Source organism: Dryobates pubescens, chromosome 3 (assembly GCF_014839835.1).
Source record: "Dryobates pubescens isolate bDryPub1 chromosome 3, bDryPub1.pri, whole genome shotgun sequence".
In the NCBI taxonomy this organism is placed as follows: Eukaryota; Metazoa; Chordata; class Aves; order Piciformes; family Picidae; genus Dryobates; species Dryobates pubescens.
This window is the reverse complement of record NC_071614.1, coordinates 23,842,013-23,867,899: the sequence shown is the minus strand read 5'-3', so window position 1 is coordinate 23,867,899 and position 25,887 is coordinate 23,842,013. Positions and strand designations below refer to the sequence as shown.

Below are 25,887 nucleotides of genomic sequence, written 5' to 3'. Positions count from 1 at the left end.
TGGACTCCTGGCTGAGATCAACCTCCATGACCCCACCAGCCATGTGCTGGAGACCCTGGTCAGGATGTGCCACGCTGGGCATGGCATGAGCCGTGTCTGGTCACTACCTGTGTGGGATGTGGCTGAGCACATCTCCATGAGGCAGCTATGGAGGCAGGTGGTAGCACTGGGGTGCTCCTTGCAGGTGGGACTGACAGGCTCCTCTTGGACAGGGAATAGGCATTGGCCCTGTCACAGCCCCCACTCCTGCTTCACCCAGATCCTTCCTGCACCTTCCACTTTGATGCACAGCTTGACATCAAGTGTGATGTGAGCCTCAGCAAGGTCCTACTCCCAACATCTCTGTCCCCTGAGTGTAGATTGCCCTGTCCCACTGCTCAGCAACAGTGGAGGCACCACCACATCCACAGAACAGCCACAGTGGGACTTGGAGACCCACTAGGCCAACAATCCACCCTCTTCCAGAGCCCCTTACCCTTACTAGACAGCCGGGGTGCCTATGTCCAGCAACTTGCACCACTCAGCACTGCAGTGCCCAGCCCTGTGCCTGATGCCAGCCCCATGGCTCCACACTCTGCTCCCCAGGGGTGAGGCAAAGAGCAGAGCCATTGGTCTGCCATCTGGGAGAGCAATGCTGAGTTCCCACTTCACCAAGGGGACAGGAATGTCAGCAGCTCCCAAGCACAGGGACAACTGAGCTGAAACTGCTTCCGCACAGCCTGCAGCGTGGGATGGAGGGCTACAAGCTTGTGTCATGAGAGTTGAGTGAAAAACACCATTTATTGGGTGTTTTGACTGCCCACAGCAGACCTGAAGCCAAGTCCATCAGGGAGAGAGCTGGGGACTGGATTGAGCATGGACGGAGCAGCATATTAAGGGGCAGAACTGCCCCAACCACCTGCATCAGCTACTGGACCCCCATCAGTCCCTGGCATTGGCCCATCCCAGGCTGGACTTGGTGCTGTCTTCTCTTCCATGTGTCCCTGGAGCAGTAAGGGTGATGTGGTCTCCTGAAGAGAGCACCCTGCATATCCCAGCCCTGTAGACAGCCACAGGTGCCTGGTCCAGGGGCACTGGCAGTGGGACAGGGTCAGGCAGGGAGGGGACACAACTTCCACCTCACAGCCGATTTGTCTTCCAGGAGAGGTAGCAGTTCCAGATGATTGCAACGCACTGGACAACGGCCAGCCTGGGGACAGAAGGGTCAGAAAGAACAGGCTCCACAGCCACAGGCTCCAGGAGCTGAGGAGCCAGGGCTGCAGCAGCATTACTACCTGTGCTTCAGGGGCACGAAGTAGAAGTTTGCGATTTGCACTGGTGGCCAGATCTAGGGAGAAGATGACAGAAATGAAAGGGTTCTGCCAGTGCCCACCTCTGCCCAGACCCTCAGAACATGGCATCCCCCAAGGCAAGGGAACAGGGACAGAGGCACAGCCAGTCTGGCACAGAGGGGCATGAAGTCAACCGCAGCCACTGCCAGAACTTACAGAATAGTTGGTCAGGAGGGCATCCACATAGTCCTGGAAGAAAAGGGAGCCTGTGAGCACCGAGAGCCACCCTGTGCCCCCAGCCACTGTGGGGGACCCAGCCCCAGGGGTGCCCCAATGCTGGTAGGAACGGTGCAGGAGTATCTCTGAAGAGATGCCCAGGACCAGAGGTTGAGGCAGGCTGAGAGGCAGGTAGGGACTGGGACCAGAGGGTCACTGTCCCCTGCCAACTTCCCCTCTACTCCTGGTCACAGGAACCCTGCAGCCCCTGCCTGTCCCCTTCCCAGAGCCCTGTGCATGTGGGGTGAGCACAGGGTGGCACAACTGCTCTGCCCCCACCCAGAGTCCTTCCTGCCACGGATGTGGCCCACTGTGCCACAAACACGCTACCACACTGGCAAGCCCAGGGGCAGGCGTGGGGCAGGATAAGGTGAGTCTGCCAAGAGGGCAGGTGGTGAGCTGGGCAAATTGGACAAGGCAGGGGCAGTCAACTCCTCTCCCTGGCACAGGATGTGAGCCCCCATCAGGGCTTGTGTCACCCAACCTCCCCCCAGACTCTGTGGGACAGGGATAGAGTGGGGCACCAAGCCGAGAGCCACCTTGGGAGCCTGAGGCACTGTCTTGTCCTCGTGCCATGCCCATGGCCATGCCGCAGCCCTACCCCAGGGCAGCAGGACAAGTCTCTCGTCCAGCCTGGCTGTGACTCAGCTGGGAGTCCGGCCTCGTCCCAGCGCTGGCTGGCAGCCCAGGACGGGGTGAGCGGGCGCAGGGGTGATGGATGCTCTGCTGACGCTTCCTCTGCGTGGGGAGAGACGGATGTGGCCCGAGCCAGGGGTGAAGGTGGCTGCCAGCCACCGCTGCCCGGCCTCCAGCTCCCTGCCAGGGCCAAGCACCGCTCAGAGCCCCACAGCTCGCAGGAATCACCCACTGCCGTGCTCAGGCCCAGGCAGGCTTCCTTGGGAGAGGCAAGGCAAGAGAGAAGGCACAACCTGGTTGAAATGCAGCTGGGGCAGATGGGAATGCTTGAGGGGCTGCCCACACTGAAGACTAGCCTATGTGTCCGTCTGGGTGTTTCAAAAGACCTCAGACCCTGGCTCTCCTCTCACAATGAAGAGTTGACTTAGTCTCCCCAACATTTGCTCCTGGGCAGGACCAGGAACAAGAATTGTCTCTGCTGGCACATACCTGCAGCCCAGAAGGCTGCTGGCTGGGGCTTTGTGGGTGGCGCCACACTAAGGAGTGAGCTCCGAGTGATGGGACCCCAGCAGTGCTCTGGCCTGGGGGGCAGAGGGTCTGGCTGGAGCAGTCTCCAGCTCCCAGCCTTGGCTGGGCTTGGGACTTCTCACAACCCTGGTAGCTGTTGGTGCTGTGCACTCTGGGTATCTGTATGACCACCCCGGTGCACCTCATCCATAGCCAGTGGTCACCCACTCGCTGGTGACTCATGCTCTGGACATGCTGACTCAGCTTTAACGCTGGTTTCCAGCAACTGCTGCTAATGGGGAGCCATCTCAGTAATGGCTCTGGAGATGCAGCCAGGGGAGGGGCTGGGTGGCACACCGGGGACTGGATGGCACCAGGTACCCATCACCCTGGCCCAGGCAGGGGCCCAGAGCTGAGCCACAGGGAATAGCCCTGATATCAGCATCCAAAAGACTGCCAGCACCTGGCACCTGATGTTCCCAGCCCTGGCACCCACACCAAGCCCAGCAGGACCCTTGGGCCCCGGCCAAGTGGAGCTGGGCCACACCTCACAAAGTGGAGTTGACACTTCCCAACCCTGGTCATGGGATGCCCACGGGGCTGGCTTTATGTCTGTGGTTCTGAGGCACAACAGAGCCACAGGCCAGGCTGTGGCAGAGCTAGGAGCATGCAGCCTGTGCCTGGGCACTGGCATGGGCACAACCACAGGTGGGAGCAGCTAGTGCACCAGGAGGCTCCTGGTGCCACCCCGGGGATGCAGCACATACCTGCTGGATCTTGGACCAGTTCTCTTCCATGGACAGACCATTCATGGCACCTGTGATGGCGAGGAAGCAACCAAGGAAACACGGTGCAAAGGCCCCCTGCAAGACAGAGCAAGGGACTGACGCCAGGGAGCCTGTGGTGCCCAGCACAGAGCCACATGGCTGGCACCACTGTATGGCCTCTGGAAGGGTCCCAGCAGGCCTCTGCCCTCCACCACATCACGCCAGGGCTCTCAGAGCAAGACAGAAACTTGCCTACATGCACATCACTGCATCCACCACCCCACCCTGCTGTACCACCTGATGTGGGCACCCTCACCAATATGGCACCTACCTGATCCAGCACCATCTTCTTCACCGCCACCACTTTTGAGGTCCCTGGGATGAGTTGATCCAGAATCTTGTACCAGCTGCCCACAACGGGGCCCTGAGGAGGCCAGGAGGTGAGTGGTAGCACTCTGCCCTCCTGGGCCACAAGGTGCCAAGGCTGGAGTGGGTCTCTGTTCTGCCAGTACTGCCCAGGATGCTACCAGGTGCCCACTGTGTGCTGGCACTCACCACAAAGCAGAAGCCAATGGCCATCATCTTCACAGTGCGGGTGCCGTGGTGCCCGCGCAGCCCCCGCCGCTCCACCAGCTGCTGTGCTATCACGTCACCAACTCCCATGAGGGCTCCTGTGACCAGGAATGCCTGCTCAGGTGGGGCATGGTGAGATGCCCACATGTCCTGCCCATAGCCAGGCCCCCTGCAGCCCCACTGCCCTCGTGAAGGTCTGATCCTGCTCTGGATCCACCCCAGAGTGCAGCTGCCCACTGCCTTGCACCAAGCACTCACCTCGGGGCTCAGGCCCTCCCAAGCACCTCGGGGTGCCCTCAGGATGATGCAGCATCTTTAGCAGAAACAGTGTCCAGCTGTGCCAACTCCCTGCACCCCTGACATGGGGCTGATCCATCACCCAGCATCTGCTGCACCCAGGGCTTTTGGGGAAGAGCCCACCCTTGCTCCCCATCATGCCTCTCCCAAGCCCAGGGCTTCTGTTCTCCAAAACCTCCCCCTGAACAGCCCACAGACGCAGCCAACTATGATCCCATTCCTTGGAACGCTGCTCTGGGTCTGTGCTGCTTCTACCTGGCAGTGCCACTGCTGCCACCAGCAGCCAGGACAGGCAGGCAAGGCTCTGGCTGCTGGCACCAGTCCTCACCTTGTTTCCATGTCAGTGTGGGGGACCTTCTGCTGTGCTGTCCCCCACGGGGTGATGCTCAGCTGGGCCGCTGGCAGCCCCTACTGCATCCTGCACCCCTGACCTCTTCGACGCAACTTGGCTGGCCCAGTGCTGCTTCCCCTGGCTCCCTGCTTGTCCCCCCACTGCTCCTCCCAAGATGGGTCCCAGGCAGGTCTCCAGCCCTGCTGCCGGTCTGCTCTTGGGAACCCTGAACGCAGTAATCCTTTGGCCTGGGGAATAGTGTCCCTAGCATCCCCCCTCCTCTGGGCACCCTGCTCAGGGTCAGCCCTGTCTGGAGGGCCTCCATGAGCAATTCCTCACGGATGAAGTGTAGCAGAGGCCCAGGCGTGTCCCCAGCCTGCATGCATGTGGTGCAGGCTTGGCTCCCCGACCTCTCACCACAGCCACATGGACCAGGGCCACAGCGTGGCCCCAGCAGCCTGTGGGCAGGGGCTGGACCTGGCCCAAGATGGCTGTGGTAGTCAGGCAGGAGACGAGATCTCAGCCAAGGCCAAGTGGGCTGGATGTGCCCCAGCAGGACGTGGGTGGCTGTCCCAGTCTCTGCAGCTCCACAGGGCTGCTGTACTCCTGGCAGCATCTCCTGCTACCATATCTCCAAGCTCTAGGGTCCTCAGCACATGAGACATGGACCTGTTGGGCCTGAGGGCCGGAACTTCTCTGCTGTGAAGGCAGACTGAGAGGGCTGGGGTTGTTCAGCTGTGGGGAGACCTTCTTGTGGCATCTATCAGAAACCTGGGGACAGACCTTTTAGCAGGGCCTGTTGTGATAATTTTAAACTAAAGGAGGGGAGATTCAGTCTAGAGAGAAGGAAGAAATTGTTCATGCTGAGGGTGGGGAGACAGTGGCCCAAATGAGGCAGATGCCCTATTCCTGCAAACATTCCCAGCCAGGTTTGACACAGCTCTGTGCAGCCTGTTCCAGTAGGAGAGGTACCTGCTGTCTGCAGGGCTGCTGGACTGGATGACCTCAAGAAATTCCTTCCAACTACAACCAGTCTGTGATTCTGTGTCATCAGCTCCAACTCCCACCTCAGAGCACCATGGGCTGAAGCTATATCTCTGTTCCTAACAGTCCCCACTCCATAATGGCAGAACAGCCCCTGCCAGCCCACAGGCCACTGGGTGGGTCCCAGGGTGGTGCCAGACCCCTGGCTGTTGTGGCAGAGGCAGGACTGGCTGCTGTGGGCAGCGGTGCTGCTGGGCCTGGGCGCCTTGCTCCACACACTGCTCACTGGAACAGTGATGCCCTTGCTCATTCAATGCCAAAGGCTCTGGGCTCGGTGCCTGGCAGTGACAAAGCAGCCCCAGGGCTGCAGGGGGGCACAGATCTGTCCCCCAGCCCCTGTCTGGATCTAGGGGGACAAGATCAATCACCTTGCAAAGACTTCACTTGCTCAAGCTGGAACCAGCCACTGACTACCCCCACTGCATCTGCTAGGGTGATGCCAGCATGGCCTTGAAACAGCTCTGGCATAGGGCTGGAGCCTGGGGTGCTGTGCCCCACAGCATGAACATGGGGTCCAGCCATTGGCTGACCCCACAGCTCTGCCAGGCACTGTTATCATGCCCCAGGCTGGGCAGAGCCAAGGCACATTGCAGCACTGCGCTGGTGTGACAGCTGGCGAGAGAGGGAGATGTGCCACGAGGAGGCATTTTCTTGTCCCCTGGTGCAGAACAGAGCCATGAGAGTGGGGCAGGAGGCACCAAGCAGGCTGAGCCCTAGAGCTAAGGCTGCCTGACTGACCCTGGCTGGGGGAGTTTGAAATGGACCCAAGCTTAAGTAGGCCACACTGTCTGTGTCCCCCACGGCCTTGGCAGCTGGCAGCTCTCTGTGGGAGCACAGTGCTGCTTGCCCCAGGTGGGAAAAGCAAGGTTACTGATGTGGGCACGTGCTGCTGCCCACTGTGCCCAGGTCCTGCTGGCATCCTGGCCAAGGGCCTGGGATAGAGGAGGCAAAGCTCTACCTGACCCTGCAGCTCTGTCTGCAGGCTGGGACAAGGATTGGGCAGGCAAGCACAGCTGTACCCATCAGGCACAGCCAGCAACACTCTTTTGTGCTGGGGCCTGCTGGCAGCTCTGCTCTGCCTAGGGGGAACAGTGGCACCAGGGGAACAGCAGCACCAGCAGCAACCTAAGGAGGGGCTGGAGGCTGTCCAGTGCAGGGGCACAGGACCCAGGGCAGCCTGCCTCCTCTGTAAAGCTCATGGCATGGCTGGCAGCAAGTGGCCGAGTCCAGCACAGCTGAAGCCACAAGTAAAGCAGGAGAGAGCTCGGCCTCAAGCAACATTGCCCCATCACACTGGCACAGCCTTGCACAGACTGGGCCCCATCCTGGGCAAGGAGACATCCAAGATGACACTGAGGTAGCCCTGAGAGGCAGTTGACGTCCCATCCCTGGAAACATTCCAGGTCAGGTTGGATGAGACTCCAAGAAACCTGCCCTAGTTGAAAACTCTCATTGCAGCAGGGGTGGAAGTAGGTGATCTTCAAGGTCCCTTCCAACCCAAACCATGATATGATTTGGTGATTCAGGTCCAAAGGTTCTTTGCTATAGGAACCACATCCATCACTGGGCCAACCACCTACAGAGAGCAGCTGTGCACCTCCATAGGCACAGCTCACTCCTCGCCAGGGCTACCAAGGCACCAAACAACTCGGGGGGGCTGTGTCTTGGCACAGCAGGGCCAGTTCCAGCAAGAACAACATAGGGTTGCTTAGCCTGGAAAAAAGCAGGCTCAGGAGAGACCTTCTCACTGTCTCCACCTCCCTGAAAGGAGGTTGCAGCGAGGTGAGGGTTGGCATTTTCTTCCAAGTGAGAAACAATGGGGCAAGAGGAAATGGCCTTGAATTGTGGCAGGGAGGTTTAGGTTGGACATGAGGAACATTTTCTTCCCCGAAGGAATTGTCAAGGTCTGAACCAGGCCACCCAGGGCAATAGTGGAGTTCCTATCCCTGGAGGGATGAAAAGCTGTGTAGGTATGGTGCTGAATGACATGGTTTAGCAGTGACCTGGCAGCGCTAGATTAATGGTTGGACTCAAAAGGTCTCTTCCAGGCAAAATGATATAAGCAACAGGCAGAGCTGAAGTCCCAGCCAGCCCGGGCTGCACCAAGCCTGATACAGCAGCAGGCTGGAGTGGTATGGGAGAGCAAAGGCTGGCCCTGGGCAGCTCTCCCAGCTCCACCCTGGCCTCCCTCCAGGAACCAAGGGGGGGATGCACAGCCCAGCAGCACTTGGTGCAGCAGGGGCCATACAACAGACTCCATCAAATCAGATAAAAATAACAGCAGGAACTGTGCAGTGGCCTGGCAGAGCCCCAGTAGCCTGGGCAACATGCCACCATCCCCATGGGCAGCAGGAAGGAGGGCCAATGACTACACACTGAACTGAGGCTCCTCCAGCCATCACACCAGCTCCTTGGCACAGTGGTGCACCCCCAGCCCCCACGGTTGTGCTTTTCCAGTGCCCTGGGCCAGTCACTTGTGAATTTCTTGCAGAGTCTAGGTGGAGGGCAGCACCTCCTCCTCTCTAAGGCACCAGGGCCCTCCTTCCCACCTCCCCTGTGGGGGTCCTGCCCTGCATCCCACCAGGCGTGATTATGTCCATGACAGCAAGGCAAGGGGGCCCAAGTTACAGGGGTGAGGGGCTGGGGAAAGGAGGCAGTGGTAGGGATAGGGCAATAGTGGGGAGGACTGTGAGTTATACCCGACAGAAGGGGGCCTGTGCAGGGGGTGGGGCTGCATCAGAGAATGAGATGGGGGCTGTGTGCTGTGGGGCAGGGAGGAGGGCTGTGCATTCTGTGGTACAGAAAAGTGGAGCAGCAGTGTGCTGGGGCAGGTGGAGTGGATGGGGGGAGCGGGGTCTGCGTCTGAGGAGGGAATGGGGAGCTATGTGCAGAAGGGTAGAATAAGGCTGCGCATTATATGGGGATAGGTGGCTTGCGGTATGCCGGGACGGGGGCTGTGCACCCCCGAGGGGGCCGAGCCCTGCGTCGGGGGTGACGGGGAAACAGGCCGCGCTGGCAGATGGAAGGGGTCCAGGCCCCACGTGGGCAGGGACCGGGGAGAGGGCGGTGAGTGTTCAGGCCCTGGCTGAGCAGGGTCAGCGTTGCAGGACAAGGGCAGGGGCGGGGTCCCGCTCAGACCGGTCGTTCCCGGCCCTTACCGGCGGTGAGCGCCTGCGCAGCCCCCGGCCGCCGCGCCAGCAGCCGCCCGCAGTGCCTCCAGAGCGCCGCCATGGCCCGCGCGCAGCGATGACACAGAGACAGCGGCGCGGAGCGATGACGCGCGCGGGCACAAGGCGGCGCCGCACGGCGTTTATTGTCAGTAGCGGCCCAGCACGGTGGCCAGCAGCGCCATCCGCATGTACATCCCGTTCTCCGCCTGCCGGAAGTACGCGGCGCGCGGGTCCGAGTCCACCTCCACGCTGCGGAAGTGACGTATCCATGTCACCAGGACCCTCTCCCTCCCTCCCCCCGCGCCCAGCCGGGAGCCTGCGTGCGGAGCGGCGCCCCGCCTCGGCCCCGCGAGCGCAGCAGCCCCGCCTCGGCCCCGCGAGCGCAGCAGCGCCAGCGCCCTGGGCCCCCAGCCCCATCCGGCACCCATCAAACTGAGACCTTTTCCCCGCGCTCAGCAGCACCACAGCCCCCGGCGCCCCTGAACCCCTCCAGAGGTCCCCTCCCAGCATACCAGACCCCATCGTTCTGAGACCTCTCCACCTCAAGAGACCCCCACAGCTCCTCTCTCCACCCAGTACGTCCCAGCATCCCCAAACGCCCGGAGTACTCCCCCAGACCCCACCACCCTGAGATTCCCCTTGTGTCTGAGTCCCCTACTCAGGACACCACAGCCTCATCACTGCTGGATCATCCACCCCTGCAGCACACCATAGCCTCCATCACCCCTGCACACCCTGCAGCCCCTGTACCCCCAGAGTCCCCCTGAGCCAGCACACCCTAGCTCCTCAGACGCCTCACCTGCTCTCCTCCCTGCAGAGCCCACCACAGACCCCTCCCAATCCCACCAGCACACCAGTCCCCACTTATTCCAAAATACACCCAGATCCCCTCCACCGGGCACGCCACTCCCCCAGTCACCCTGAAACACCCCCAAACCCAGCATGCCACAGCCCCATGCGCCCAGGTTCTCCCATCCCCACCTGATCTCATTGACACGAGGCAAGGGGTGCATCACCACCATCTTCTCCTTGGCCCGGGTCATGATGTGGGGAGTGAGGATAAACTGCCCAAAGCACTTCGGGAAAGAACACACATCAACACAGCCCTGAGCTCCAGCATGGGGAGCCCCTACCCCACTGCTGCCCGCCCCCCCCCCCCGCCAAGGTGACACCCAGGGGTCCCCTCAAGCAGCCCCTCACTCACAGCCTCATACTCCTCAGTCAGGCGGAACCGTTCCTTCTGGATGCGAGTCATGTAGAGCACGTCTGTGTCTGGCAGCGCCTCCTCAATGCTCCCAAACTCCTCCTGTGACAGCACTGTCAGCGGGACTGGGGATGGAGGGGACACAGGGCCCTCGACCCCTCATCCCACTGACTCACCTGTTTGATGCCCTTGGAAGCCACAAAACTGGTGATGTCAGGGGGCATCTGGAGACCAGGAGGGGTGACGTAGCGTAGGTTGACACGGTACTGGGTGAGCAGACGGGCCAAGGAGTGCACTGTACGCCCATGTTTCAGGTCGCCCACCATGGTAATCTGGGGAGAGTGGCCGTGGAATCACCTCATGCAATTTAACCATTAACTCAGCACTGCTAGGTCACCACAAACCCACATCACTTAGCATCACATCGACACAGCTTTTAAATCCTTTCAGGAATGGGGACTCCGTCTCTGCCCTGGGCAGCCTGGTCTAGAGCTTGACAACCTCTTTAGAAGAAATTGTTCCTCATGTTCAACTTAAACCTTCCCTGGCACGCAAGGCTGGTTCCTCTTGTCTTATCACTTGTTCCTTAGGAGAAGAATCTAACCCACAACTTGCTCCAGCCTCCTTTTGGGAAGCTGTAGAGAGTGAGGTCTCCCTGAGCCTCTTTTACTCCAGGCTAAAAAACTCCACTTCCTTCAGCTGCTCATCACAAGACTTGTGCTTAAAACCCTTTGCCAGCTTGTCCCATTAGTCTCAGTTCATTGATCCAGCATGGCCAAAACCCTCTGCAGACCCTCCCAACACTCAAAGCAGTCCAACCCATAGTACCCAACAGCCCCTTTGCTCCAGATGGGGCCCTTCAGCCCCACGATGGTGTTGCCCCTATCTCCCCAAGCCCCTATCCCCTTACTGTCATGCCGTTGACGGTGCCCAGCTCCTCACGGATAGTGAAGATGTCCAGCAGCGCCTGTGTCGGGTGCTCCCCGACCCCATCCCCGGCGTTGATCACTGGCTTGCGGCAGTGCTTGGCAGCCAGCTGGAAGCACAGACAGGGCTCAGCATGAGCAGGATGCAGCCCCTGCCAGATCCAGGGGGCCATGGCCTGGCTCCTGCTCCTGCAACCTGCCCTGCTGGAGAACCAAGCCCTGCCCCATAGCACAGGCCACCACTCTCACTGTCAAGGCAAGACCCACAGTGCCACTGGGGCATGATATGATCACCCTACTCTCACCTCGACGGCACCAGGCTGGGGGTGCCGCAGTACCAGCACGTCAGCGTAGCAGCACATTGTCTGCACCGAGTCAGCCAGCGACTCGCCCTTCTGCACCGAGGAGGTAGCCTCTGAGAAAGACAGGACAGAGCCACCCAACCGGCTCATTGCTGCTGCGAAGGAGCTGCTGGTCCGTGTGCTTGCCTCGTAGAACATGGATGCCATCACCTTGCCCTGTGGGTGGCATGCCATTACCTCAGGGAGCCCAGGGGAACTTGTGCTTGGCACTTGGCTCCCATAGCCTTGCTCGGGGTCCTCAGCAGCTGCTCTTTGCCCATCTCACCTTGAGTATGTCCAGGCTCCGCTCCTTCTGCACCAGCATGCGCAGGGTGTGTGCCACATTGAACAGATGTGACATCTGTGGGGAGAAGTGGCTCAGCAGTAGGCACAAGAGATCACACTTCCTATGCCCATCCCGGTGCCCACCACCAGCCCAGGCACCTGTTCCTTGGAGAACTGCTGGACAGAAAGGACATGTTGCCCAACAAGGGGGTGCAGCAGTGGGGAGGTCTGGAAGTGGGGTGCACCCTGGGGGGATGCCTGGCGTGGGAAGGGGCCCGGTGGGTAGAAGTAGCTGTCTTGGATCACAGCTGGATCTGTGGCATGGAGAGCAGCTGGTCAGCTGACATGGTCCTGGAGCTCAGCCTGCTGCTAGCACTCAGATTCCCACAGCACTCACCTGCTTCCACTGCCTTCCTGCTGGCCTTCTCACGGGCATCCTCAGCTGGAGTGGGAGATAGAAAGTGGCAGCATTAGAGGATGGAAGGAGCTGTGGCACCCTGGGCTTTGCCCTCCCGGGGTGCTGGCAGCACAGCACAACCCTCCCGGCACTCATCAGCACTAGGCAAAAGCATGGCAGGCCCTGATCTCAGGCCTATGGCCACCCAGAGACTGGTGAAGCCCCAGTGTAGTGCTCTGCCCCTCTCCCCACGTACCCCACAAAACCCAATCGGACGCAACCCAAATCACTCTGGCAGGCGAGGGGTCCCTGAGGTGCCGTCCGGGCAAGGAACAGGCAGGTGCAGCCATGTCCTGTGCCGCGGTGCCCAGCCTCATCCCAAGGTGCAGGAAGAGGCCTGTGCTGGGATGGCATTGGGGCAGTCCGTGGCCAGCACGGCACCTGGGGGAGGATGCACTCATGGCTGCGGTTAGTGCCATTAGTACGGCCGCGTGTCATTGTCTGGGTGAGTCCCCCCTACAACATTACCGGTGCCTCGGGCGCCCGGGCGGTGCACGGCTCCCAGCCTCCGGAACGCTGAACGGGACACAAGGGCCGGTGTCAGCAGGGCCACCCAGCCGTGGCCCTGGGCGGCACACGCTCACTGCCCCGCCACCCACCATGCTACACTGCCCCATGCCACCCTACTCCCCCCTACCTGGCAGCCCCGGGTCAGAGGCCCGGTGAATGCGGGGCGGGAGGTGGAAGCGTCCCTCACCCGCAGGGCCGGCTCGGCGGGGGCTGGAAGCTCGGCCACGTAGCATCTCAGCAGCTACCACATGCCGCGGCCGCTCAGGCGTCTGCAAGGAGAGACTGAGCTGAGCCAGAGCAGGAAAGAGACCCCCTCCACCAGCCCCACACACACCCCTGGTACCTTTGTGCTCTCCTTGGTGGGGGCTGCATGTGGTGCCATCACAGCTCCTGAGGGCCACTTCTTCACATCCTGCCCATATCCAGGAGGCACCAGGACCTGCAGCCATGGGTTAGCAATATTGTTGGTGATGGGATGGGAGAACCCTTAGATACCAGGGTAAGGAGACCCATGACCTTACCTGCCCGTCGATGTAGGCAACCTCCCCACGTAGGACCACCCTCCGCACTGTCCCCTTCACTTTCATGCCCTCAAAGGGTGTCCAACGAGCCTTCGAGAAGGCCATGGCACTGGGGATGATCCACTCATGCTCCAGGTCCACCTACCAGGACAGTGAGTCAGGGGCTGCATTGCCAGGGACAGATCTGGAATGGGTGGGCAGGGACCCACCTCCACATAGGTGTCCTCCTGTGCTGGTAACCCAAAGATCTTGCGGGGGTTCTCATAGAGGCGCTGGATGATGTCCTCCACAGTAAGGCGTCCGTCAGAGACAGCAGTCAGTAGCAGTGGCAGAATCGTCTCCAGGCCGGGGAAGCCAGGAGGTGGCTCCTGCCCTTCCTTCTCCTCCAGTGTGTGGGGGGCTGAAAGATGGGGCTGGTCACTGGGGGGATCCACTGCTGTCCCCACCCCACGCTCCCACCATTCCCCTGAGCTCACCGTGATCTGTGGCAAAGCAGTCAATAGTGTCCATGTTCTCCCAGAGAGCCTCCAAGTCCTGGCGCGTGCCCAGCGCTGGCCGCACAGCCGCTCGGCCCTCCCCAAGGCGCCCCAAGTCATCCCGGCACAGGAAGAGGTGGTGTGGGGCCACTTCGCAGGTCACCGGCACCCCCTTCTGCTTGGCTGCCTTGATGAGGAGGATCTGAGAGAGCCATGGTGAGGTGGGAGCCCCAGACAGCCCTGGCCCCTGTCGCTAAGTTCCACAGTCCTCCCACCACTCACCTCCTCCCTGCGGGCCACGTGGCAGATGTGCACGGGGCGCTGGTACAGCTGGGCCACCATCAGGACAGCAGCCACCGTCTGCCGTTCTGCGTGTGCCACCACGGGCAGATGCCGTGGCCACCGCTCAAAGTGCTGCAGGATAGATAACACAGGGCTAGGTAGCACAAGTGCCAGGAGGTGGACCCAGCCCTGTGCCCACGGTGGCTCACCTCCATCCACAGTGACACGTCATCCATCCGCAGGTTGGAGAAGGTGTCATTCAGGTAGAGCTTGAGCCCAGCAGCTGCCCCAGCCAAGGGGCCCAGCAAGCTGGCATTCTCTGAGGAAGCCCCCAGAAAGAGGGCAAAGTCACAGCGGGCACCGGCCTCGGCCAGCTGTGGAGTAAGAGATGGTGGGTGTCAGGCCAGAGCACAAGAGTTTACACCACTGCCCATCTACAGGACATGGACACTGGGCAAGGCAGCAGCCCCTCACCTTCTGCACCAGGGTGAAGGAGGCGGCATCAGTGATGGCAGGACTGGTATTGGGCATGGCACACACCATGGTGACACCACCAGCCAGGGCAGCTGCTGTGCCTGATGCAAAGTCCTCCTTGTGTGTGCCGCCTGGCTCACGGAGGTGGACATGGACGTCAATCAGCCCTGGGGAGCGGGGAAGTGTTGGCACAGGTAGTTCCCAGCCACAGGGTGATGTGGGTACCCTGGCAGTGCAGGGAGATGTCTCCTCTTCTCAGAGCACCCAGCGTGGCTCTCAGCACTGCCCTGGCTCCATGCTGCACCTGCAGAGCCCCCACCCCCCTGCCATGGCCCAGTCCCACTGACCTGGTAGACGGATAAGCTTCTGGGAGGTCATGCAGTCCACGTGCATCTTCAGCGGAGGGGCTGCCCCGATCTGGCCCAGAGCCTGCAGAGACAGCAGCTGCGGGGTCAGGGCTCAGGAACAGGGCCAGGATAAGGACATTGGTCTGAGCTGCACCCCAAAAATGACCCTATGGCAGCAATGCCCACACACAGCACCCACCCTACAGTAGTCACAAGATGACTCACCTACCCCAGACATCCCTTGGCCCCACCACACCCCAGCCCACCTCCACAAAGAGCTTGGTGCACTTGATGTCAATGATGAGGGGCACGGAGTAGTCGACAGCCAGGCGCCGAGTGCGGTAGCCCTTGGTGACAAAAGAGGAGAGCCGGCGGCCCCCGGAGTTGCGCATTGAGAGGTTGATGACCATCTCAAAATGGTTCTCAGCCAGGTAGTCCAGGATGCTGCGCTGGGTCTCCCGGGCACCGGCCTCGCTACCATCTGCCTCATCAAAGTGCCAGTCCACAGCCATCACCTGCCAGCAATGACATCCATCAGGACCCCTCATACCACCCCAAAGATCATCTCTAGTCCCACTGCACCCCAGCCCCAACCTTGATGCCATGCTCAGTGTAGAAGTCAGCAGTGCCAAGGCTGGCATACAGCTTGTAGCCGAGGCTCTCCAGGGTCCGCACCGTTGGAAGCAGCTCGCTCTTGTTCTGCAATGACCCCACGGCTGGTCAGAGAGTGGAGGGGGGACACTGGCTCCCATTCCATCCCTTGTCCCGGCCCCACACACCTTGTAGCTGCCAATGGTCAGCAGGATGTTCTTCTTGGGGATCTTGAAACCGGTGCTGAGCATGGCCTTCAGGTAAGCCTCACAGCGGTTCTCCCCAAAGCAGGCCACCTCACCTGTGCTGGTCATCTCCACGCCCAGCACCACATCAGCACCCGCCAGGCGTGAGAAGGAGAACTGGGGCACCTAGGGGCAGAAGGGGCTCAGCGGCTGCCCAAATATAAGCCCCAGCCCAGCCCCGCCATCCCTTGCTCACCTTGACACCAACAATGCCTGTGCCAGTCATCAGCCCCACAGGCTCCACATCCTCACCCATGATCACTTGGCTGGCCAGTGCCACCAGGTCCACCCCCAGGGTCTTGGAGACAAAGGGAAAGGAGCGGGAGACTCGGACGTTGCACTCAATCACCTTCAGCTGGTCGTCCTGTGGGAAAGCAGACAGCACAAGGCTCGTGCAAGGTTGCAAAGCACCCTCCCACACCACACCACGCCAGATGGCAATGATCCCCAATTGAGGCACCTTGGCAATGAGCTGCAGGTTGAAGGGTCCGGTGACCTGCAGCTCCTGCCCAATGGCGTGGACAATAGCCTTGATACGCTCCAGTGTCTTAGGTGTGATGTCCTGGGGGGGTGTAACCAGTGTGGCATCACCTGAGTGCACCCCAGCATTCTCCACATGCTCCGAGATGGCAATGGCTACCACCACGCCGTCACACGCCACTGCATCCACGTCAATCTCCTGTGAGTTGGAACATGGTTATGGCACAGCACTGGCACCAGAGGAGGACAGTCAGGCTCTCATGGGGACCAGGGGTGCTCAGGGGCTGGAGTAGCCTCTAGATGGACCTTGGCTTCCTGGATGAACTTGGAGATGACAACAGGCTGCTCCTTGGACACAGCCACGGCGTTGCTCAGGAACTTCTCTAGGTCACTGTCTGAGTAAGCCACATTCATGGCAGCACCACTGAGAACATAGGAGGGACGCACGACACAGGGGTATCCCACCTTGCAGCAGAAGTGCTTGGCTGACTGTGAGCGAGATGGCACCCTCAGGGAACGTGTCAAGGACCAGTCCCCTTCAGGGCAGCCCCATTGCCCTCATCATCCCCCTCCCATGCCCCCCACCTCCATGTCGGAGAGCTCCTTCCAGAGGGGCTGGCTGATGCCGATGGAGTCGAGCAGGCGGGAGAACTTGAAGCGGTTCTCCGCTGAGTCGATTGCCTCTGGGGAGGTGCCCAGGATGCGGCACTGCTGCCGGTGCAGGGCCATGGCGATGTTGTTGGGCAGCTGCCCGCCCATGGACAGGATCACCCCCTCAGGATTCTCCAGCTCATAGATGTCCATCACCACCTGTGACACCACATGGGGCAAAGCAATAGATAGGATGGAGCCCAGGGCAACCCCCATCCTGCCCCACAGCAGGAAGGGCCTCCAGGCTTACTTACCTCAAAGGAGATCTCATCAAAGTAGAGGCGGTCACACATGTCATAATCAGTGCTTACTGTCTCAGGGTTGTAGTTCACCATGATGGTCTTGAAGCCCATCTGCCAAGGGAGCAGGACAGGGTGAGGCTGTGGGCCCCTTGCTCCCCCCTAGCTCATCCTCTGGCCAGGGACACCTGATGCAGCGACCCCATGGGGCCCAGCTGACCTTGCGGAGCTCCTGGATGCAGCCCACAGCACACCAGTCAAACTCGACGCTGCTGCCAATGCGGTAGACACCAGAGCCGATGACCATGACGTGGGGCTCGCGGAAGGTCAGGTCGTGCTCAGTGCCGTTGTAGGTCAGGTACAGGTAGTTGGTTTGGGCTGGCCACTCCGCTGCCACCGTGTCAATCTGCTTCACCACCGGCAGGATCTGCAGGTCATGCCGCATCTTCCGCACGGCCAGCTCGGTGCTGCAAGGGACTGGGTGAGCGCCGGGACAAAGCATGGGACATATACCACATGCCCTGCTATGCACCAGCTGCGGGAAAGATTGAATGCTACAACGGTTTGCTGAAAACCACTCTGAGAGCCATGGGGGGGGTGGAACTTTGAAAAATTGAGAGAAACATCTAGTACAAGCAACCTGGTTGGTAAACAGCACAGGTTCCGTAAATCGAGACGGACCTGCACAATCAGATTTGTTATGAAAAGTAGAAGGTGCTAGAGTTCCTGTTATTCGAGAAAAGAATCTGTCAGGAGAAACTGTTTGGGGATTTACTCCTTCAGGAGAGGCCAAACCTATCCGAGGTGGGGTTTCTGCTGAAGGTCCTGGTCACACTTACTGGGAAATGCAAGAGAATGGTGAAATTCAGTGTGTTCCACAAAGAAATCCCACTTTAGCTGAGAGAGTTTAAGTTCAGAGTATATAGTACAAGCTGTTAGGAGTTTCTGTTTCAGGCACAGAGCGGGGCCATTGCCTGCCTGCCTCACCTGAGCACGGCCAGGGCCACCTGTTTGTCAGAGAACCCAAGCTGCTTGGCCCTCATGAGCACGGCGGGCGGCATGGTGCTCTGCTCCTCGCGGTATGACTCCAGCAGCTCTGCGTGGTCTGTGATGTTCTTCATCTTGTGCAGGAACCAGCGGTCGATCTTGGTCAGCTCATAGAGCCGCTCGATGGAGTAGCCGGCCCGCAGCGCGGCCGCCAGCACAAAGATTCGCTTGTCTGTTGGTGTCTCTAGTTCCTGCCAGGCCGGGAGGTGAGTGTGGCTGGGCCGAAGCCAGACAGCTACCTACTACCCACACCTCCCCATACTTTCCTGCCACTCACCACGTCCGAGGCTCGCTTCACAGTGTGATCGAAGCCCACGCAGTTCTCATCCACCATCCTCAATGCCTTCTGAAAAGCTTCCTCGAAGTTCCTCCCGATAGCCATGACCTCCCCTGTGGACGAGGCCATGAGCAGCTGGACCCCACACCCACGACCCCCTTGCTCCCCCTCCTGCCTGCCCTGCACTCACCCACACTCTTCATAGAGCTGCCAATCTTGGTGCTGACACGCAGGAACTTGCTGAGATCCCAGCGTGGGATCTTCACCACACAGTAGTCCAGGCTAGGCTCAAAGTTTGCTGTGGTGGAGTTGGTGACAGAGTTTCTAGGGAGAGGATGGGGATCAGTGAACAGGGCTGTGCCAAAGCAGGGGTGTGGGGCTGTAAGGGCAGAGCCCTGTCCTGTGCCACAGCAGTGCCATTACCTGAGGATGGGCAGGGGGATGCCCAGGGCCAACTTAGCAGCCACATAAGCCAGAGGGTAGCCAGTGGCCTTGCTGGCTAGGGCTGAGCTGCGGGAAAGCCGGGCATTCACCTCGATGATATAGTACTGCAGGCAAAAGGGTTAGAGGGGTCAGCAGGATGTGCCCCCCAAGCCCAGCATCTCCCTGGTGCTGGGCTGGCACCAAAACGTCACTTGCACACGGAGGGCACAAAAAGTGACAGGGATGAAAGTGAGGACAGCCAGAGAAGGAGCAGCCCAGGGCCCTCAGGGAGCAGCCAGGGCTTTTGAGAGGGGAGGTCCCATTTACCTGCTCAGACTCAGGGTTCAGGGCGAACTGGATGTTGCACTCGCCCACGATGCCGAGGTGCTGCACCACCTTCACGGCTGTGCGCCGCAGCATGAAGTACTCAGTGTCATTGAGGGTCTGGCTGGGAGCCACCACGATGGACTCACCCGTGTGGATCCCCAGTGGGTCCAGGTTCTCCATGTTGCACACCTGGCAGTGGACAGCAGGTTACTGCAGACTGGAGTGGTCCCCACCACCCATCACAGGTTCCTCTCAGCTCCCACTGCCCCCTCTCCCCTACCTAGTGGGTGACAGAAGCACCCTGCAGAACCAAGACATAAGCCCCCAAGGACACCCCATTTGCTGCAGTTCCCACAGAACACAGAGGGTGTGGTGGTCTGCCTCAAGCTATGCAGCTCCAAGTGGTGCAGAAGAGGCTGGGAAGCCTTTCCTGAGAATGAGGTCCTGCCAGAGCCCCCCACCCCACACCTCCAACATCCAGAAGAGCCCTGGAGGTGTCACCCCAATCCATACCGTGACACAGTTGTTGTAGGCATCCCGTACCACCTCATATTCAATCTCCTTCCAGCCTTTCAGGGACTTGTCCACCAGGACCTGGGAGGTATGGGTGAAGGCCTGGCTCACCAGTGCCACCAGTTCCTCCCGGGTGTTGGCAAAGCCAGAGCCCAGGCCGCCAAGGGCATAGGCAGAGCGCACAAGCACTGGGTACCCCAAGCGGTCAGCTGCTGCCTGTGCCTGCAGAGAGCAGCAAGATGAGTCATGATGGACATGGGAAGGAGAGTACCCTGGACCCCACCTGTCCCCCTGACCGTGCCCAGACCTGCTCCAGGGAAGCAGCAGCCTCGCTGGGTGCCACATGCTCCCCAATCTCCTCCATCTTCTCCACGAAGACCTTGCGATCCTCTGTCATCTCGATGGAGGTGACTGGGGTGCCCAGCACCTGCACGTGGTACCGCTCCAGCACACCTGCTTTGGTCAGCTCCACACCACAGTTGAGGGCCGTCTGTCCCCCAAAGGTCAGCAGCACCCCATCGGGACGCTCATTCCGGATCACCTGGGGTGTACAGGGCAGTGGGGCAGGGACCTATGGCAGCTCCACAAGATGTGTGCTGTGCCTATGCAGCCCCACACGCATCCCTCCACCTCCTCCTTCTATGTATTAGCTTCTCTGCCATCCCACAGCCCCCCCAGATACCCTTAGTCCCCAGCCCCCAAAACTGTTCCCTCTGCCCCAGTGTCCTAAGGTGCTCACCTGAGTCACATACTCAGGAGTGATGGGTAGGAAGTAGACCTTGTCTGCCAGCCCCTTGGAGGTCTGCACCGTGGCAATGTTTGGGTTGATCAGCACTGTCTGGATGTTCTCCTCCTTCAGTGCTTTGATGGCCTTATAAGGAGCAGAGGGGTCATGGTTGGTGGCCCTGGTGACCTTCACTGCCTCCCTGTGCCCCCTGGATGTGTGCTCACCTGTGACCCTGAGTAGTCAAACTCGCCTGCCTGCCCAATGGAAAGGCCACCAGAGCCCAGGATCAGCACCTTGCGGGGCCGGACCAAATCCTGATCCCCTGCCGGCACCTTGGTGTAGGTCAGCCAATCCTGCAGGCGCTCCCGCACTAAGGGAGATAGGACATTCTGGAACCAGGGCCACATGCAGCCCTTTGCAGAGCCCCAGCCTCACAGGCCCTGTGCCATGATCCTGCCCCAACACCAAGGACGCAGCCCCTTCCTGCACCCACCTGTCCGGGTGCTGCCTTCCCCCCTCTGCAAGTCCCGCACAGTCTCCACAAAGACGTCAAAGAGCCCCTCCAGGTCCGTGGGGCCGGCACGATGCTCCGGGTGAAACTGAACACTGCAGAGGAAGGGCATCAGGCAGGGCTGTGCACAGACCTGCACCCCCTGCCTGGCCCCTCCAGCCCTGTCCCTGCGCCCACCTGAAGAAGGGCTTGTGCTGGTGGACAAGGCCCTCATTGGAGCCGTCATTGGCGTTGGTGAAGAGCGGAACCCAGCCAGGCGGCAGGCTGCCTGCCTCCACTGCGAAGCCATGGTTCTGAGCTGTGATGAAGCAGCGCCGCGTGTCCTCGTGCAGGCATGGCTGGTTGTGCCCGCGGTTCCCGTACCTGGGGTGGCAGGATGGATGGCAGTCAGCCCCCAGGCAGCTGGGACCCCAATGTGGTTGTTTCTACCCCAGAACCCTGCTCACTTCATCTTGTAGGTGTGGGCACCAATGGCCAGAGACAGCAGCTGATGGCCCAGGCAGATCCCAAAGACTGGCTTGGGCTGGGGCATGTCCAGCACCCGGCGCAAACTGGACACTGTCGCCTGGCAGAGCTGTGGGTCCCCAGGGCCATTGCTGATGAAAAGCCCATCGAAATCTGTGCCAAGACAGCAGTGAGATCAGAAAAGTGATCCCCAAGGCCACAGTGAGGTCCCTGCCCACCACCCAAACCCCTATTGCATGACAGCAGGATCCTCCAGCTCCCCAAAAGCCTTGCAGACTCACAGCAGGTCAGCCCCAGTCCTACCAAGCTGCAGAATGGCCCCCCAAGCTACCAGCAGCCTGAGCCCACAGTACCCCCGACACTCCAGCAGGGTCACACCAACCCCACAAATGCCACAACACTCATCCCATTAGCAGCAAGGCTCCCCTGAGTCTCATAGCCCCCAACAGTCCCCCATGTGAAGGGTCACATTACAATCCAGAGTTCCCCATCCCAAGCAGAGCAAGGCATCTCAAGTCCATGTCCCCCATCCCTGTAGTGTCACAGTAAGGGGTCTAAGTTCCAGAGACCCCTGGGAGAAAACTTTTAGGCTCCCCAACCCTTCCACATGGAGCAGGACACAGTTCCTTGCTGCCCCTACTACTGGCCAAGGAGATGGACCCTGCCTCCCTCACACCAGGGCAAGGCTCTATGATGTCCGCAGCTGTTGCCACCTCACCTGTGGTGTCCAGTGGGTGGTCCCAGGGCACCACAGTGACGGCTGCCCCTCGCTCACACAGGCACCGCACCTGGTTGTGCTTGAGGCCACAGTCAATGGCCGTAATGCGCAGTGACCCTCCAGGGTTGAACACACGGGGTGTCTGTGGAGGGGTGAGTATGAGGCACCCTAGCTCCCAAACTGGGACTAGCTACCTCTGTCAAGCCTCAGCCCAGCACCAGACTGTTGCCAGCCCCCTGCCACCCCAATGCCCCCCAGCTCAGCACCAGGCCCTCTGTCACTCCCCAGCCCAATGTCTACTCCTCTAGTCCCATCACACCTCCATTCCACTGCCAGCACTCTCTGCCACCCCCCAATCTCCCAAGTCAGGTGCCAGCCCGTCTAGCCCCACCTTCAGGGACACCTCCTGCACCAGGTGCCGTTTGTTGGGGTCCTCAAAGCAGAGGCTCTCCTCGGGGATCCCATCAGGCACCAGCTTCCCCAGCAGCGTCCCCTTCTCACGAATCTTCTTTGTCAGGGCCCGGGTGTCAACCCCTGCAGCAGGTTGTGAAATGCAACTCCATGGCCCTGACCCACCTCAAGCATCACCTCCCTTCATTGCCAACCACCAACAGGGGGAAAATCCCAACATATAGAGAGGCCTGGTCCAGAACTTGGTACCCCTGGTCTTTGGCCCCCAGGTCCCTCCCACACCCAACCCCACAGTCCCCTCAGTCCCACCTTGCAGCCCGAGGATATTCTGCTCCTTCAGCCACTGGTGAAGAGAGCGTGACGCACTCCAGTGGCTGGGGGTCTCCGAGCACTCGCCCACCACCAGTGCAGCCACGTGGATCTTGCTGGACTCAAACCACTGCAGGGATGGAAGGTCAACATGGCCAGGTGGAAAGCCACCAGCTTAGGAGGAGCCCTGTGTGCTTCTCAGGTGACTGGTCTGGCTGTTCTCACAGGACACAGCAGGATGGCTGTAGAACAGGGCTGAAGGTGCCCCATGGGACAATGGTCCACGGCACAAACCCAGCCACCCACACCCTCCCCCTATCCTTCTGATATGGCACATTGCGCTGTCAGTGCACCCCACTACATGCCACACCCAGCTCTGCAAGGTTGGGGCTTGGTCTAGCTGATTGCCCCCGCAGCTCTGGGAGCCCCAGGACAGAGTGTCCAGGCCCCCACCACTGCTGCACCCCAGACCCCCGCACCATGGGACTCCTCAGCTCAAACCAGCACACAGGAAAGCATTGATCCCTCTGGCACAGCCACATCGGGAGCCCCACACACACCAGTGGGTCCTGTCCCACGGGATTAGGGCCCTGGTCCCCAAGAGCAGGATTGAGGGAACGCAGCAGAAACCCGGAGTGGGCTGCAAATGGTGAGAGCGGGGCCAGGGATTTGGGATGGGCAGGACAGTCCCCAGGGTCAGCACGGGGGAGGCCCGAAACCACAGCGGAGCCTGGACTCTGTCCCGGGATGGGCAGCAGAGACCAGGAGCTGGGAGGGGGATGGGGTCTGAGAAAGCAGCAGGGGCAGCTCTGCCTTGACCCACTCTTGGGGCGTGGGACCCGGCAGAATCATACACAACAGCAGCACTCAGGGGTTCCCCCCCGCGCCCAGCCCTGGTCCTCTCTTGGAAATACGTCGAGCCGGAGCGCTTCGGGCCCCGCGACATCGGCGTCAAACCTCCTCTCACCGCCGCACGTGCCGCCCCGGTGCCCGCTGTTCCCCCGCCCTGGCACCCTGCACCGGCCTACCCAGCCACGCTCTGGCCACCACGGCTGCCAGCGCCAGGAGCTGCGGCGGCACCGCTGCCGGGACGCGATGCTCCACACACCGCTGCAGGGTCACGCTGCCCCATGCCCTCTGCCTTGGTCCTCGCCCGCTCACCCTGCTGAGGCCGAAGGGGTCGGTCTCGTCCCGGGGCACCCCGTAGTTACCGACCAGCGGGTAAGTGAGCACCAGGATCTGCGCCTTGTAGGACGGGTCGGTGAGGGCCTCCGGGTAACCGACCATGCCGGTCTGGAATACTGCGGGCGAGGAAGCGGGGCTGGGGATGGCGGGATGGCGCATTCCTTCCCGCCCGTCCCGCCCATCCCGCCGGCAGAAACAGCGAGCCCCGGGCACGGGCGATTCTTCCCCATCACCCAGGACAGTCCCCGCTCCTGTCGCCGTATGCCCTTCCCTCCCGGTACCGCTCGCCGCCCTCGGGCCGCTCTCCGACATCCGCCGCCGTCCCAGCCGCAGTCTAGCCCCGCCCGGCCGCCCTCACCGACTTCTCCGGAGACGGCAGCCCCGGTAGCCCCGAAGGGGCGTCCGTGCAGCACCGTCCCATCCTGCAGCACTAGGCGACCCATGGCGGCTCCACGTGCGTTCCGGCGGCTCCACGACAGCAGCGACCGAGTGAGGAGGCGCGTGCAGCGCGGCAGCAGCGACAACGGGAGGATCCGGGGCGGGGCCGGGCCCGGCCAGCCTCCAGGGCGGGGCAGCTGCAGCACCTGGTTCACCGGTGGTAACCTGCGGGGCAGCGCGATTCCACCGCTCGCGGCTATCAAGTGCCCGGGTGGCGAGTGCGGGCAGGATAAACTCCTAGGGGCTGAGATAGGAGCGCAACAACTCCGAGTGTGGCCACGGGGGTGCGGCAGGAACACGAAGGCGCCAATTAACGGAACCGCCAATGAAAAAGACACAAGATGCCAGTCACGGGTTACTTTGAAAGCAGGGAAATCAGAGTGAGACCACTGAGCTGTTTTTATAACACCAGAAACAGGGGAGAGCGCGAACGCAGTCCCCCACTACCACAAATTATGCAGTCGAGTTTCCCGCATTTGGGGAAATCGCAGGGGTCAGCACACCCGGAGTGCAAAGGATGAGCCTCGCCCTGGGAAAACCACCTGCCTGATCATGGTGTCTCCCCTGCCAGGTAAGTATGCTTTCATTCCCCGCACCACCGCGCCGCCCGCCGCCGCACGCACACTCAACACACGGACACCCCACACCGCACGCACACTCCGCACACTCCGTCATGCCTCACCCCGACACGCCTGTCCCACCGACACCCTCGTCCCAACACTACCGCCCCTGTTCGTGCCCGGCGATAGGGCGGAACGGTGAGCTCCCGACACCCCGTGCGGTGTCTGATCTGCATGCCCCCGCCCCGAGCTTCGGGGCCCGGCCCTCTTACTTCGTGGCGGCCCTGCCCCTTTCGCCAGGTCCCCTCTCTTTTCCCGTCGTAACGGGACGGAGCCCGGACCGGCGCACGACGGGCTGGCGAGACCCTGTTCCCGCGGCGGCTGCTTGGTAGGGGGCTGCGGGCTCGCCATGCACAACCGGCAGCGGTGACGTCCCGCAGCTTCGCAGCGGCTGCTTCGCAGCGCAAAGGGGCGGCTCCGGCCGGTAGATTCTCGCCAAACCGTTCACCCCCCCTCGTTAATCCGGTCGCGCCGAGGCCCCGGGGCGCACTGGCACATAGCCCTGAACTGCCTCTGCTGGCCCCCTCCTATCCCGGGCGCTCGCACTGGCTGCTCCAGAACGACGGAGCCCCTCGAGTCCCTCCCGCCGCCGGCCCCGCGGTTGTCCCGCTCCGCCGGAGGAGGAGGAGGCTCCGTCCCGACCTCCCTCGGCTCCGACAGCGGCAGGTCTCGGTGCCGGCAGATGTGGGCCGCATGGGGGCGGGCTCTTGGGAAGAGGAGCACGGCCAGAGACCGCACCGCTGCCAGCAGAGCCGCCACGGAGCAAGAGGGCCGGGCCTCGAAGCTCGGGGCGGGGACATGCAGATCAGACACCGCACGGGGTGTCGGGAGCTCACCGTTCCGCCCTATCGCCGGGCACGAACAGGGGCGGTAGTGTTGGGACGAGGGTGTCGGTGGGACAGGCGTGTCGGGGTGAGGCATGACGGAGTGTGCGGAGTGTGCGTGCGGTGTGGGGTGTCCGTGTGTTGAGTGTGCGTGCGGCGGCGGGCGGCGCGGTGGTGCGGGGAATGAAAGC

General features: G+C 61.1%; 2 protein-coding genes and 1 non-coding gene across 4 annotated transcripts; all 3 read right to left on the bottom strand.

Annotated features, from left to right (window-relative positions):
* Positions 1-771: 771 nt before the first annotated feature.
* On the bottom strand, positions 772-8,988 carry MPV17 (mitochondrial inner membrane protein MPV17). The gene is made up of 7 exons (XM_054179828.1): positions 8,861-8,988; positions 4,013-4,128; positions 3,789-3,881; positions 3,458-3,553; positions 1,488-1,520; positions 1,275-1,327; positions 772-1,189 (listed from the first exon to the last, which is right to left on the bottom strand). The coding sequence occupies exons 1-7, from the start codon at positions 8,931-8,933 to the stop codon at positions 1,120-1,122; spliced, it is 534 nt and encodes a 177-aa protein (XP_054035803.1). The 5' UTR covers positions 8,934-8,988; the 3' UTR covers positions 772-1,119.
* A 21-nt stretch (positions 8,989-9,009) lies between these two features.
* CAD (carbamoyl-phosphate synthetase 2, aspartate transcarbamylase, and dihydroorotase) lies at positions 9,010-24,338 on the bottom strand. 2 transcript variants are annotated; one of them, XM_054179829.1, is made up of 45 exons: positions 24,173-24,338; positions 23,791-23,930; positions 22,630-22,759; positions 22,301-22,443; positions 21,910-22,051; positions 21,173-21,344; positions 20,904-21,089; positions 20,709-20,821; positions 20,440-20,585; positions 20,228-20,359; positions 19,796-20,029; positions 19,489-19,710; positions 18,976-19,164; positions 18,649-18,773; positions 18,416-18,549; positions 18,226-18,338; positions 17,889-18,139; positions 17,122-17,368; positions 16,917-17,015; positions 16,597-16,821; positions 16,318-16,500; positions 15,992-16,210; positions 15,728-15,895; positions 15,475-15,657; positions 15,290-15,394; positions 14,962-15,210; positions 14,696-14,777; positions 14,349-14,515; positions 14,084-14,248; positions 13,875-14,006; positions 13,593-13,794; positions 13,326-13,516; positions 13,117-13,257; positions 12,939-13,034; positions 12,723-12,864; positions 12,554-12,601; positions 12,026-12,070; positions 11,788-11,942; positions 11,630-11,704; positions 11,308-11,520; positions 10,987-11,112; positions 10,253-10,408; positions 10,077-10,178; positions 9,854-9,948; positions 9,010-9,121 (listed from the first exon to the last, which is right to left on the bottom strand). In XM_054179829.1, the coding sequence occupies exons 1-45, from the start codon at positions 24,255-24,257 to the stop codon at positions 9,019-9,021; spliced, it is 6,771 nt and encodes a 2,256-aa protein (XP_054035804.1). In that variant the 5' UTR covers positions 24,258-24,338; the 3' UTR covers positions 9,010-9,018. The 2 variants fall into 2 exon arrangements, with proteins under 2 accessions (XP_054035804.1, XP_054035806.1); XM_054179831.1 differs by lacking the exon at positions 12,554-12,601.
* Positions 24,339-24,667: 329 nt separating this feature from the next.
* On the bottom strand, positions 24,668-24,831 carry LOC128899924 (U1 spliceosomal RNA). The gene has a single exon (XR_008463179.1). It is a non-coding gene; the product is annotated as a U1 spliceosomal RNA (small nuclear RNA).
* Between the last annotated feature and the right edge of the window lie 1,056 nt (positions 24,832-25,887).